General features: G+C 39.8%; 1 protein-coding gene across 1 annotated transcript in view; it reads right to left on the bottom strand.

Moving 5' to 3' along the window:
- The window catches only part of LOC126518768 (DNA repair and recombination protein RAD54B-like), a 42,280-nt gene that overhangs the window by 24,245 nt on the left and 2,824 nt on the right, over positions 1 to 15,211 (bottom strand). The window contains exons 3-13 of the mRNA XM_050168545.3: positions 14,542 to 14,665; positions 14,432 to 14,453; positions 14,067 to 14,121; positions 13,410 to 13,497; positions 13,101 to 13,215; positions 10,412 to 10,578; positions 7,419 to 7,573; positions 5,705 to 5,752; positions 5,508 to 5,589; positions 3,430 to 3,510; positions 1,929 to 2,081 (exon numbers count right to left, since the gene is read on the bottom strand). Of these exons, the coding sequence (XP_050024502.2) occupies positions 1,929 to 2,081; positions 3,430 to 3,510; positions 5,508 to 5,589; positions 5,705 to 5,752; positions 7,419 to 7,573; positions 10,412 to 10,578; positions 13,101 to 13,215; positions 13,410 to 13,497; positions 14,067 to 14,121; positions 14,432 to 14,453; positions 14,542 to 14,665 (1,090 nt within the window). The remainder of the gene's footprint in view (positions 1 to 1,928; positions 2,082 to 3,429; positions 3,511 to 5,507; positions 5,590 to 5,704; positions 5,753 to 7,418; positions 7,574 to 10,411; positions 10,579 to 13,100; positions 13,216 to 13,409; positions 13,498 to 14,066; positions 14,122 to 14,431; positions 14,454 to 14,541; positions 14,666 to 15,211) is intronic.

Here is a 15,211-nt window from a genome sequence, read left to right as displayed (position 1 = left end):
GGAGAAAAACGATTTCTTCTTTTCCATGTATTTAGATAGGAGACCCCGAGCTAAAGCTTCCTCTTAATGCAAATACACTGCGATACAATTTTGCATCTTACATGCTATGAGGCTTTTGTATTACTTTGCCTTTCCAAGCAAGGAGAGGTCTGCCAGGGGGATCTCAAAACAGTTTTTGAAAATGGAAAATAGACCCACCCAATCACTGTATCAGGTGATCTTGACTGCCTAAGTTACACATATTACACAGAAGATAATCCGCAGACAATAATGAGCATTTTTGCTCGAAAACATAGCTGTCCTAACCTGCCCCTCCTGAAACGTCTGCCACTGCTACAGCTTGCAGTGCATCACAGATGGTCAATGGCTGGTAGTGGCTGGATTTATTCATAAACTCGACTGTAACACCAGTTAGGTTAGTGCTTGATTCCTTCACTTTAGTGGCCATGCAGCTCTAGTAGCATGCCTTTAGGGCAAGCTTATCAGTTAGTAGACCTGTTGACGCTATGTTCTCCTCTTTACTGTTCCTTCTTCTCTTCTACCCTTCTCTCCCTCCTCTTTGAGTCATACCAGCCATTGTGCACCTCGTGGAGACAACTGTCTGCCTGCTTAACCCTTTCCATACTGCAGAAAATGACGAAAATTGTACCAAGCTTCCCAGAAATGTGTCGCGCAGGCAGGCCCCATGTCCAGTGCAAGCATTCAAGCACCCAAAAAAATAAAGAGATACACTACACACAGGCTACATAATGTCAACAACTGCAACTAGAAGCAGCTTGACAGATGTAATCAGTGTTTATCTTTTATCGGACTTAAACTGAACAATGCATGTAGCAACTATCTCATCCAAAGCTTCTCAATCTCTCGGCTACCTGCGTAGAAACTTGCGCAACACACCTTCTAATGTACGAAAATTGGCATATCTTACTTATGTTAACCCACAACTAGAATACGCTTTATCCACATGGTCACCATATCAAGATTATCTAATCCATATGTTGGAATCCGTTCAGAATAGGGCAGCCAGATTCATCTCTGGCAACTATGACTATCATTCGAGCATTACCCAAATAAAACAAGACCTTGCATTTCGGTCATTGGAAGATCGTCGTGTCATTGCTCTTTTATGTCTGTTTCACAGGTACATTTATAGTGGTAATTTTCACTGTTTGCCACTTCGTGATCCTGCACACACATCTCAACGCATTCACATTGCACTTAGTTTCATGTGCATTCATGGTCAAACACAGGCATTTAACTTATCACCACTTCCTAGAGCTATTGCACATTGGAACGGTCTCCCAGATCACATTGCATCCATCTCCAATCACAAGATATGCTGAGATAACCTGCATTCGTTGCATGTTAATATTGTATAATAATGCTGCACTTTGCTATTTTTCTGTCATGTAATTACTGTTGCCCCCCTTACTCAATGCCCTTCAATGGTCCTGTAAGGCATTGTGAATAAATGAATAAATAAATAATCCGTTCACACTGGAGACACTTTTGCTCATGACGACTATACATGTCAGTGGTACAGAATGGGTTAATGTTCCTCTTTTCTGTTTTATCAATTTAAACAGCAAGAACAAGCATTTTTATGGTTGATAATTCCACTGGTACAAAAAGTAAAAAAAAATGATTTCACTAGGATGTTCAGAAATGGTGTCTTTTTGTATCGAACATATCTTACAATCTCTTTAGAATATGAATCACTGGACCCACTGAATGTAGCAAGCCACAACTGACACCTATGTGTACTCATGCAAAATAGACAACATACAAAAAGCACACGGCTCTCAAATGATGACAACACCGCAGAAAGGAATTTAACAATGCGCACTTATTATGAGAACTTGACAACCTCTGAGATAACAGTAATTTCACAGCAGTTGCCGTTGGCGGATGTTATTGAGCTGACTTACCTCTGTGGTTTTGATGTTGGCATTCTTCAACCTGTGTGCCTCGTCACAGATCAGCAGGTCAAAGTTGATGCTGGCGAGGCTATTGCTGACACGCATGTACATTTCATATGAAAGAATCAGCACAGGATACGTGGATGGTTGACTTAAAAAGACCTGTGAAAAAGAAAACAACATTAGCTAAATGAGCAATTCACTTTAAAAATATGGCTCTACACGACAGTGCACCATGTAATATTGATAAAACCCGAAAACAACTAACTTTACCCCACTGGTCACAATTGTACCATACAAATATTGATTCTGTGTTGTTCAAGGCAAAGACTAAAAAATGAGTAATTTTGTTTACAAATAAAACAAAACTCCTATTATTGATACCAATACTTTATTTGCACTTATACGAATTTATCCAAGGCACGCAGGGGTGCAAAAAGGCAGCACTGCACAGGCCACAGGGGCTTGCAGTCCCAGCCTGGGTCCCAGGGTTACACATAAGTTACACACAATGCCTGAAAGCAATGAATAAAAATAAAATGACGTGCTTGCTAAAGTGTAAAAATTTATACATTTTTAATGGGAGTAATGGGAGTATTAATGGGAGAGTGCACTACATCTGCAGGCTTGGAGTAGCTCCTGACACCGGCGAAAGATGCCGTGAGCGAGTGAGGCTATACTAATCCAGGTACAACCAAATTAGGAAGGCCCACTAAGCTTGAACAAAGACACTCCCTCACCAAAATAGGAATTGGCCTCCCTGGTGCAGTATTCAGCCACAACCTCCCTAATGAAATGATCTCGGAAATTCACAGAAGAATAAAAATGGGTTGGATCGCATACAGCAGACATCGTGAGCTCCTGACTGGGAGCTTACCGTTATCACTGAAAAGGAAAGCATACAATCTGTGCATTTTACTGGTGCTGACATACGGCGCAGAGACTTGGAGGCTGACAAAGAAGCTTGAGAACAAGTTAAGGACCGTGCAAAGAGCAATGGAACAAAGAATGTTAGACATAACTTTAAGAGACAGAAAGAGAGCAGTTTGGATCAGAGAGCAAACAGGCATAGACGATAGTCTAATAGACATTAAGAGAAAAAAATGGCGCTAGGCAGGTCATGTAATGCGCAGACTAGATAATCGTTGGACCATTAGGGTAACAGAATGGGTACCAAGAGAAAGGAAGCGCAGTAGAGGACAGCAGAAGACTAGATGGAGTGATAAAATTAGGAAATTTGCTGGTGCTATTTGGAGTCTGTTGGCGCAGGACAGGGGTAATTGGAGATCGCAGGGAGAGGCCCTCGTCCTGCAGTGGACATGAATAGGCTGATGATGAGATGAGAATGGGAGTATTTTAGAAGTGATAAACTAGTTTACTTTGTCAGCAAAAGCTCCAAGCTAAAGCACAGATGAAATTATTTGTGGCCAGTTGCACAGCTACCTTGTATTATTTATGCAATTCGGATAGACTGCTTATGAAGAACCAGTAGAGGTGGTACAGTACTCACATCAATTTTATTGTTCTGATCAACATGGTAGACTCGAAGATTTCTGTTCTGCAGCCACTTCTTGAACTCTTTGACCCAATTCTGCACATGATGCACACAATAAATATGATATGTTAATGTACATACACTAACACCAGGACACACAAAACACAAAGATTATTGATTACAGGGCTGACAACATTAAAGTGTAACGGACTATCGGCATCATGGTGCTGGCAGGGCAGGAGTACACGACCTCTAAGCTTAGCAGCCCAATATCAGTGTATTCGAGTAAACAGAATCTGTCGTAAGAAGTGTAACAGTTGACAGCATGCACTAGCAATCTTTGAACAGCGGCCGCATAAGACTGCAGTGCAGATAATCTTACGATAACAAGAGTCTACTGCAAGAAAAGTTTCAGTGGGGGTGCTGGACCAGGAGCCTCAGTGTCCAGCTGGTCAAGGTAGCCATTAGTTCTAGCACTTGCTCAATAATGAAAATTACCTAGGGCAAAAGAATTGCTGCAGAGTAGATGTTAGTAAATGTGCTTTTCAATTCACTTGTGCACCAAATTCTCTGTACTGATCCCTAAACATGCAGGTAAACACGTGTATACATTATCATTGAATACTGGTGCTACCGTGATACAAGGACAGAAAGAAGCATGAACGCATGGCATTGTTCATTTTTCTATCTTTCTAAAACTGCGTCAGTTCAATTTCATTCGAAATAAAGTGTACAATTTAATTATAAGACCTATTTGCACATGTAACCAAAGACTAGTAATGGGTTCAAGATAAAGGCGCAATTCCGTATGCAAGTATAGCTTAGCATTCACACGTTGAAAGTGATCGTGATGACATTGTGCTCCAAGTTCACTCTGTTTATCTTGATTAAAGAGGAAATAGAAAAATATTGCAGTATGGACATAGGACACTGCACGGCAATATACCAATAGCATGTATAGTTACAGTTGGTAATTTCCTTTTACAGATTACATAATAAAAAACTGCATTCAGAGGGCGAAGCAAATCTGAAGCATCATTTTGATATGATTTGAGTTGATTTATTTCTCACAAACAAGTATACCCATGTACGTGACGTGAAGAGGAAAGCATAAAAAAAACGCTGTGTCTCAATGCAGCTTGACACGTCCTACCTTCCTTTACAAGTTTGGCAGAAGAGTCAGCGTGCAACTGAACAGATTTTTTAGCACACAACAGATACATCAGCATCAATAGCGCACAGAAAATACATAGGAACATATGACTGCAAAAACCTAATTAACATATACAAAAGGTAAATCATAAAAAATAAATTACACCAAGACAATCTTAAAGCAAAAATATGCCACAACATAACAAAATGGTTGTCACTTTATAGACTTTATAATTGCATATTACACAAATTTCTTTAAGATAAAGTTTTCAACTCATGTTCAGTGACCCCAAAGTTGTCCAGCATGGCTGGTATAGTGTAATGCGATCTCTGTAAGCTGTAGTTTGTTCTAGGATGAGGGACAAACAATATTTGTGACCCCTAATTATTCAAGACAAAATGTTTTCATGGAAGTTTGTGATTTTCAGCAAATTTTCACCACGCAAGGGAAAAGAGACGGATGAAGATAACATCACAGTGGCAGAATAAAAAATACTTTTTTGCTAGGATACTGAAGTTAGGTGCCTCTTTTATAGTTCTAGTGGTACAGAGTTCCACACTTTAGTGCCGGCAATTTTAATTTGATGCTGACCATATATACATTGTGAAGTGGAGGCAAGTTAGCAACTATAGAAGGCCACATATAATGTAGCACTGGTTTACAATGATGAACACGAACCTTCAGCATTTTGCACATCGACATACATCAGCAATAATTTGGAGACCACAGACACCGCAAACATTTTTTGTCTTCAGGGCTTAAGCATGCAGGCTGAAATCAAGAGGTACCGGCCGCATGTTTGTGTTTGACTAACGCAATGCATTGAAATTCTTTCGCACTGTGCTGCTATCCTAGAAGAAATGTTTATGTTTTGCTGATGCTGTGGTCTCCAAACTTTCCCTTGCAAATGAATGTTAAGCAGCCTTTGTGCAATACACACCTTAACGAGGCTGCTTGGTGTCACAATGATGACTTTATAAAGAAATGGTTGCCCGCCGTATGGTCCTTGCCTCAGAAGTGTCCTGCAGTGAACGCCACAGCCATGGCGTGTTCTTAATTTATGCTGCACTGCATTTCATGACCGCTACGTGCAATGCTTGCTGTGACAGCACATGTTTTCATAGCGTTAACACTCACCATATAAGTGCAATGCACTGTAGGGTCTTTCCAAGGCCCATTTCATCCCTGAAATGAGAGGATGAGCTTGAAAAAAAAAACATGTTACATACTTCCTACCCCCTCCCACACCACTGCCCTGAGCAACAGAATACAGATTTGTTACTGAGGAGACAAACAATGAAGCAACAAAACTTGGATTATTAAGAAAGCAGTTGAAATCCACACAAGCTCTCACAGCTAACATTTTAATGCAATTAACATTCTTAGAGTACTTCACCTACTTTCCGGTGGCTTGCTGTCTATCTATCTATGGCCAGGATAAACTAAAGCTATTTCAACCTGTTTTTATTCCAAATCAACCTTTAGCACTCCGGGATAAGTTAAAATGGCTCAGGTCCCACCCATATAGGCTGAGCCGGAGCCATATTTTTTAGCTATTACAGAGATTTGGAACAGAAACAGATTGGATTAGTTTTACGTTATCCCAGTCTATGTTGCTAACAGTTCTCCTGCCAACTTGGGTCACTGGGTAATCCATAGTCTAATGGGTAGCGCATTATGCTGCTATGCTGTGGGAACCATGTTTGAAACTAACTGTATGGCCAACTTGGGTGATGAATATGTGACCATGAGTACGTGCTGCTCATCAATGAACCTCATTCACCCTATCCTGGGTCACTCGGTATATACCGCTCCTCAATGAACTTCTTTCACACCAACCTGGGTCACCGCGTATGTGCTACTGGGAAAGCTGCTACTAGAAATGCGGTGCTTTTGAATGACAACCAAAACCCTTTAATATCTCTCCAATGCTGCGCAGAATTGGACCCGCCTCTTCTATTTGTGACACTTTATTGTGAATACACATTTATGCATGTGCCATGCGCATACTTCATGGCAGCATCGTTAGATGGCACAACATGTCCAGTGGGAAGCGAGAGAGGAACCCAGCTGCATACACACCTCATACACGACGCGTTTTGGCAGCGGCACTGTGATGTGCTACTACAGTGCGTTATTGTGAATTGCATTAACGTTGGCATTCATCATTGCATTGATTCCGCCATGTTTTTAGAGAGCTAAAGATATTAATAAAAAGCACTATTTTTGGCCCTGTGTATCAAGATAACTATAGGTGAAAAGCAGAAATATTTGCATCAAGGTGGGCTGAACCTATTAACTTCAATTCCAATGACTCTTCCAGGCGGATCTTCTGTGAATTTAGGCTGTCAATTTTTCTATATATACTGCAGAAAGTGAGATAGCTTAAAACAATGGCGGCATCAAGTTGAAAACTGGCTCATTATGTAAAAAGAAAAAGATATAATATCGCGATTCTGCACAGCGCATCTATTACAATATCTACAGTGCCAAAAAAGTGACATTATATATTTAATAGATTGCTCTGTAGTATACCCCTAAATTGTTCCTATAAACCATTTATTACAAAATTTATGAACGCCAAGTTACAATTTTACCTGACATGCAATCTAATACAGTGGCTCTGTTTTAGTTAAGGGGAGGGGCTTACAGACGAGGTTTAAGGTATTAGTTTAATGAGGAAGTTGCAAATGTTGAGCAAGTTAATCATCCACATCCATATCTGTTATGGGAACATTATACTTAAATTGCTTTAAACTAAATGAAAACAACATTCTGTGTCAATTCATTACTTTCCTACTGTGTTAATGTCAGATGGCAGCTTTGCAATAAAAAAGAACATAATTCTTACGCCAAAATCGCACCGCATCCATCAAAAGCTCGCATCTGCGTGATACACTCATAGAGAAAGACGAGGCCTTCCCGCTGGTGAGGCCGCAAGCATCGAGCAAGTGAGTCTTCCACAACCACATCTGTCACGGGAAGGTTCTTCTTGTTATGGTCCCACTGAAAGGCAACCAAAGTGCTTCTTTCAGAAAGTGAAGTAAGAGTTTTTATAGAACATGCAACTGTTAATTAAAGATGATTCGCTTGTCAGGATTTTTTTACGATCATCTTGACAGCTTATTTTTGCTGAAATACAGTAGAACCTTGTTCATATGTTTTGGTAAAAACAGCAAGAAAAAACATACTAACCGGAAAAACATACAATCCGAAGTAACTAAAAAATGTGACAGACTCAACATCTACATAATGGGAAGGATTTCGCGGATTGTTTCGGCACAGGACGCCGACGAGCATCGAGCTGGTGGTGCTCCGGCAGCTCGAGACACGTTTTGTTGTTTTCCTATTGCACGGTGTTTTAAGAGGGTGACAGGAAACCAAAACGAAATCAAGCTAGTGGGTGATGCAGGATGCCGCTGAAGTGAAATGCGATGCCCACATCGTGCCGCCTGCAGCAAAGAACGGAAGCACGCTTGGATTATCGCTTACTAAAAGCATGCAGTATGCTACCAATGGCACTATGTACCACGCGCTGTAAAACAGATAGGTGAAGATGCTTATCGCAATAGGTTTGGCGGCGATAGCTGTGAATGCAGCGTGCGACAACCCGGGCAAAGATTTGCTGGTACCGGAATAAGAAACTGTACGCGCGGTCATTTTCGTGTGAGATTGGCAGCTATATACTGTTCTCGATCGCGCGCTCCTCGCGCCTTTTCTTGTTCACATGGGATCTAGCAGCCGGCAAATGTATACAATCGCAGTCTGCAGCAGGGAACGGCGGCCCGTTTCAGTTATCGCATTTTAGGAGCATGCACTACTCTTCCGACGGCACCACGCACTGTGAAACAGATAGGCAAAGATGCTTATCACAATAGGATTGGCGGTGATGGCTTTGAATGCCGCGTGCGACGACCCCGAAGAAGGTTTGCTGGTACCGAAATGAGAAACTGAGTGTGCGCCGGCGTTCTCAGGTGAGATGGGCACGCAAGTATTGTGGCGAAGCTGACATGGCAGGCTGTTATATACTGTTCTCGATTGTCCGCGCCTCACAGATTATCTTGTTTACATGGGATCTAGCGGCCCAAAAACGTATTACATGATGGAAATTTGGCAACGTACTGAATGTTGGTGCCAAGAAATCGTGTTTTCCAGGAACGTATGAACCGGTAAAAACTGAGCATAACTTTGTCGGGTCATTTTTTTGTGTTCTCGATTTTGAATGTTGGCGCTGGAAAACGTACGTAACAGGAACGTATCAACAAAGTTCTACTGTATATAGTAAAATGTAGCTATAATAAAGTTTAAAGGGGAGCCACAATCACTTTGTTATATCCATTACGTTGTTATCTCTTATTGTATAAACTGCAATATGAATCTCTATGAGAATTCTATGGGAATTTCACTTGCTTTGTTATATCCATTATTTTGTTATGGCGAGGTTTGTCTGTAGTTACAAAATATGCAGTTCCCTAAAACACAGCAGGTAATTTCCATTTTGTAAATTGCAGCAATCCTAGCTCTTACACTAGGCATGCTAGGCAAAGAAATGCTGGTACAACAGTATTAAGAGCAGACAACTCCTTGTCCTAGATTCTCCTATGGGTGCAGCCCTGATCTTGGAGGAGACATGACAATTTCCACTTGTCATTTTTGTGCATTAAATGAAAGTTAAAGCCGTCTAGACCTTGAAAAAAATATGAAGTTCCCTATAAAATTTGCTATTATACCTGTTTCTACAAACCAGTTTCGATTGGTGTGTCATGCATACAATAGCTTACACCACTCCAGCAACTACTGCAGTTTCCACATGCGAGTGTGACCAGGAGAAATGTGTGCAGCACTCTTTTTTATTCTTGCTTCAGAACATTCACATGTCACATTCACAATTCAGAACTCATCACATGTGACAAGAGAGGGTGACAAAGCTACCTTTGATGTTTCCAACGGTCAAAAGATTTGTGTTGATGGCTTTAAACGTGCCCACCTGATATGTGTCTCTTCTCTACATTCTTATTATCCATCTGCCTCCAATAAACCCTCCCCAAGTATAAGTAAGCAAAGCAAACTTTGTGTTCTATTTACGATCCATAACTCCCTTTCATCTAATCAGCTGCACCCCTACACAACACACCACCTGCTTTGAGGCAAATGTCATTTGTTTTGTGATATAACAAGTGTCTCTAGAGTTAGCTCCAATTGAAAGCATCAACAGTCACGATACAATGACAGTATGTTACAATGTTTTCCTCTTGTGCATTCAGGCCATTGGCTTGCTACACAGCACGCTATATACAAGTTCTGCAAGTCTATGGACTACATTAACAGCCTTATTCTATTATGAATAACAGAAAGTGGTCATGCAGGTTGTGGGTAAAAGAAACCAGCGGAAAAACACAGAGACAAAGAACAAGACCTACACAGTACAAGTGCTGGAATTACAACTGAAAATTTAATGAAAATGGTAGCCCTGACATCAAACCAGCAGCACATGTGTCAACTTCAGTAATCTGACCCGGAACAAAGCAAACAGGCATAGTAAGCTATTCAAGCATTTCAGTGATTAGGCTAACATGCACTAACAATGTAAAAATACGACCTCTTTATCTGCGAGCACTGAAGGATCAATTATGCCTGTTTGCTTTGTTCCTGGTCAGGCTACTGAAGTTGACACATGCACCGCTGCTTCAATGTCAGGACTACCATATTCATCAAATTTTCAGTTCTGCGTTTGTCTTGTGTAGCTCTTCTTTGCCTTTGCATTTTTTCACTCATTTCTTTCACCCACTAATATGAACCAACTCATGCAGCAAACAATGTTACTGAAGCAGGTTGCGGACATACTTGGTGAATGCTGTTTGGGCGAGGCATGACTAGCGAGTCTGGCTTGATCAGTGGACAGGGCAGTGGGATGAAAATCTTTTTGCTGCTTGTGTTAGAAGGAAGGCTTCCCACGTGAGGACTTCTAAAAGCTGGGAACTTGACTGTGGCATGTTGCTGTGTTGACGCCTCTGTGTAGAAGGGAAAGAAGTCTAATTAAGCACAGCATAAAGTGCAAACACTGACAGCAATGTCTGAAGTGTTTGCTAACACTTGAATCAATAATTGTGATATACTGTCTATAAATGATTCACACTTTCACACTTTTAGTTTTCATGAAGCGAAAAATATCGCTTTTGAGGGGAAAATAAATTGAATCATACAGAACAAATACTATGCCAATTTTGTCACCTTCTTGCAGGTACTTGTTTTAGCTAAACCATGATTTTTCATTCTTACAGTGATCAGCCGAATGATAAAAGTAGCAGGAACAATTCTTAAAATAAGGCATGCTGTTCACTCAAGTGTATCAGAACTTATATTAGCAGAACAAGACGGTGCATGTTAGCAAAACAATAAAATGACCTATGCCAATTTACCAGAAGATGACCTCGTTTCTTAACAGTTACTGCGAATTGAGATGAATATTTTTATTAGCAGCTTCTATAAAATTGGGGTATTTTTTGTCCAACTCTTATCACGCACTACTTTCTTTTTAACCACGCACAAAGTCCCACCGAAAAAAAGAAAGCAACATTGTCATGGTTCTGGGGAAATTACACATTACAGTAGACGACTTAGCTCAAAACGTTTTGCATCCAGAGATTTTTGCTTCAATCATCAGAAGTTTGATTTAACCTAAGTTGAAAAAATGTGACCAAAAAGCAGAATTATGCCTTATTACATGGAGACCTTGTCATATGCTGACGAATACATGAGAGGAGTTATACATAACATCAAACTGTGTTAGCGCAATAGGGTCATTAATTCCATCATACAGTGGTGCCTATCAACACAAACAATGGCCTAAATATCTAGCGTGGGCACCATTTGGTTACTTATGCCTCATCAATACCCTGAAATCGCCTGTTTTTGGCTGTGTTCCTTTTCCATGAGAAGCCATAAGGTTTGATTTAAAAGCTTTATCTCACGAAGCTATTTAATACATGAGAATGGAAAATCACTTATCTTGACAATCACTGCACCAACGCTTATTAGGCATGTTCTACTTGAAGGTGGAAGTTGAAATCTAGCAACTGTAGAAAGTAAATTTTTGACTTTTGCTATCAACTTTTTGTAATCATTGAAAACTGCAAAATATTAAACAATCAATTATGAAGTTTACAAATTGTAACTCTGCAACAAATACTGATATCACAATGTTGTGAACTGCACCCATTGACACATATCAATTGGACAAATTTGATGTATAATACACCACTTTAAGACATACTTGCTGCAGAGCACACACACAAAAGAATACATATTGATGATGACACAACCATCAACATGTCTTGCTTTTTGTTTGTGTTCCTTGTGGCAAAATGTCTTACCATAAATACTAACTAGGCCAAGCAGTTATTTTGAAGAAAATAATACACCATGCCATAGTACACCACTAATTTGCAAATAAAACTTTTGCAAAGCCTCCGTAAAAATTGTAATGATTCCACGTAAGCTGTAAAACAACATGACAAATTTGTCCACTTGCTTTAGCAGATGCAGTTTACAGAACTGCTGTACCTGTTGTTGGTACTGAGTTTTGGATTCGTAAACTTTGTCCTCAAGCTTTTTTAATGTTGTTGACTTTTTGGCAATTCATGAAAAATAGTTGGAGGCATTAAATCACAATTTTGCTTCCTACAGTTAGTAGAATTAAGTTCTCTGCCTCAAGTGCAACTGACTTTATTCAAATTCGTACAACGATTGTCTATGAAAACATTTCTGCATTTTAAGTACATTTCAATAGAAAAATTGATGTTGGGCCTGAGCTAAATTTTTCTGTTGAATGCCAACTGCAACGAATTTTCACTTTGGTTACATTTGTTATGAGTAGCACTGAAGCAATATTGGCAAAGGTGCAGGGCGGGTAATTGTATAGCTTTCTGTTAGCAGCCTTTAAACAGCACTTAAGCAGACAATGCACGCACCTGGTGGTTGTTGCTATGACGCGAGTCCCAGCACACCACCTCCAAGAGTTCTCAGCGTGGTGCCTTATCTCAAAGCTCATATCAAAAAGCCATGTCATTTCCGGCAATGGTAATGACAATGTGTTTTTTAGTTTCAGTATCAAAAAATAGCCAGCTATTCTTGTGAGATGCTTGGGACACTTCTGCTCATATTTCAAGCACCAAATTTTGTGCAGAGGATCCTCTATGGCTACACTATCCTAAACTAGAATTTTTATGCTGTCCTAATGCAGTTGGCCTTTAACCAGTATTCATTAACGACCTGTTTCGTTTACGTGCCTTTAAAACAAACTGAAAATATAACTTAATTCTTTGAGATCTGTTCAAGATCCAGGATTTTCAATTATTTGAATTTCAATTATAACGAGGCTACTGAACTGTTCTTGAGGTGTCATGAGTCATCTCGACATTTCTTCACGGTCATTTATTTGCACGTCATTTTCACAAACGTTACAAAAAATCATCAGCCTTTATGTACACACGAGAGAGCAATGATACAAGCAATTAGTATATTTCATTTTTACTAAGTGCAGGTGCTGAACGTGGCTGTATTGAGTCCTCTTGGGTGGCCACAGGTACAAAGCCATCACTGAAACAGCGCCCTGAAAGGTACTCTTCGGTAGATATGGAAGCTTGTATCTAAAACACAAATAAGGAAAAAAGATCAGCATTCTTTATAAAAAGCATTTGAATTGATAGCTAGATTCAAAGAAAACAGTGACTAACTGGTACAATTTAACTTCTGTGTCAAGTGAAAAATCAAGAAAAATTACAATTCTGTTACCCAACAGTCATCATTTCAGAGAAGCCATGCAATAAGGATGGCACAATACCTCGCATTCTTTGCCGCCGATGCTGAAAATGCTTCCTTCTTCAATTGCATCAACCTCCTTCACTTTGTACCCAAATGCAGACGACAATCTGTATTGTATTTATGAGCCAAACATACAAAGAAGGAAAGGAATACTGACTAAATGTTTGAGCCAGCAGTTTTCATCCATTAATTTATTTCTCTTTGTCAATTCCAATATTGCACATGACAATTTACACAGTGTCAGCAAGATGTGCTCTGATAAAATTCCAACAAATATCAACACAAGATATAAGAGTATGAACAGCAGGACATAAAATTGGAAGAACAGGCAAGAAAGCTAAATTGAATTAAACTAGAGAACAAGCGGGAACAGCTGACATAAACAAAGATGATATTCCTGCAGCCTTATTGAGCCACACAAAAAAAAGAAAGAAAAAGAGAGGAAACACCCAGTGTTACTACGTTTTCAAGTTTTTCACTCTATTACTGAAAAAAGAACCTTGCTTGCTTTTTCAAAAAATTCTAAGTTGCACAGATGTGGCTTTGCTTCTCCAATTAGAAAGCTATTGCACATGAGGTTTAATGCTATTTGTTGTTTCCTGAAGAAGCACAATTTATCTACTATATAACCAGTTACCACGCATCTAATGCATGCAAACAATTGGATAGAACTCACTCTTTTCCCTCCAAGCTTCTCAACGTGGCTGACCGTCCTTTGATTATGAGCACAGCTGCATCGAAAAATGCCCACGGAAAGTAAGTTCCAGACATCATAAAGCAACAAGTAGTGGTGCAGAAATAGTGAAAGGGAAAGAGAAAACAAGGAAAGGCGGTGAGAATAACCATATGGACATCCGCTTGGCTACCCAGCCTGAGGGAAGAGGGATGAGAAATTGAAATAATGAAGGAAAAAACAAGAGGACAGAGTGAGTGAATGAGTGGAGTAGCAGACACAACGTGGCTATAAGCGTTTTCTCAGATGCCTTGATTTCAACGAAGTCATTAAAGCATGAATCATTTCAAATGGGTAGTGCAACTTACCATCACCTTCCCACTTCTTGTGCTATGCATGAAAAAGAACAGTCACATGTCAGTGTAAATACTTCTGTCAGATTACATTCCACTGCAAGAGAAACGGGAGCAAAACTCACTTTTTTCATTGACTTCTTGCACCAGACAACGCTGTAGTAACGAGCGTTGTTAGTGGCTCCTGGTGCATCAGACAGAGGTAACTGTGTTCTGGTATTCTGCACTGGTGTTGGCAGTGTTGGTAGGCTGCATCGATTTTAACAGTGGGTCAGTGCTACAACTTTCAAAGCATAGTTCACAACAGGGTGGTGCAGTATGTCTGAAATTATCAGCAAAGTATCCTCTAAACCTAAACCAATATCTGAAACTAAGAACTCCTTCTCACATTTTTTTTACCTATGTGTGTTAACAGAAGGATAAACACATAATATACAAAGCTGTTAGACAAGAAGATATAAAAAAATTAGTCACTTTTGACTATGTCAAAATATTCAAAATAGCAATATATTAGCTAAAAAATGTTACAACCAGCATTTACTTTTGTTTGTTAATACAACCTACACACGCTACCAGCTGCAATGTCTATCATGGCAACTTTGTTTTCACTTTATGTTGGTAACAGGGCTTCACAACTATGTGGTGAGAAATCTTTTATGCTGAAGGGTAAACTAACATTTAAAAAATTCCATTAGAAGAGATTCTAAATGTGATGGTCACAAAGGGTGCACAACATCAGGAGCAGCACTGTAAGCAACAGGGCAGTTAAATCATTTTAATGTAAAGCTTGAGACA

Source organism: Dermacentor andersoni, chromosome 3, assembly GCF_023375885.2.
Source record: "Dermacentor andersoni chromosome 3, qqDerAnde1_hic_scaffold, whole genome shotgun sequence".
Taxonomy (NCBI): domain Eukaryota; kingdom Metazoa; phylum Arthropoda; class Arachnida; order Ixodida; family Ixodidae; genus Dermacentor; species Dermacentor andersoni.
Note: the sequence above shows the minus strand (reverse complement) of the source record. Positions and strands in the feature narration are given on the sequence as shown.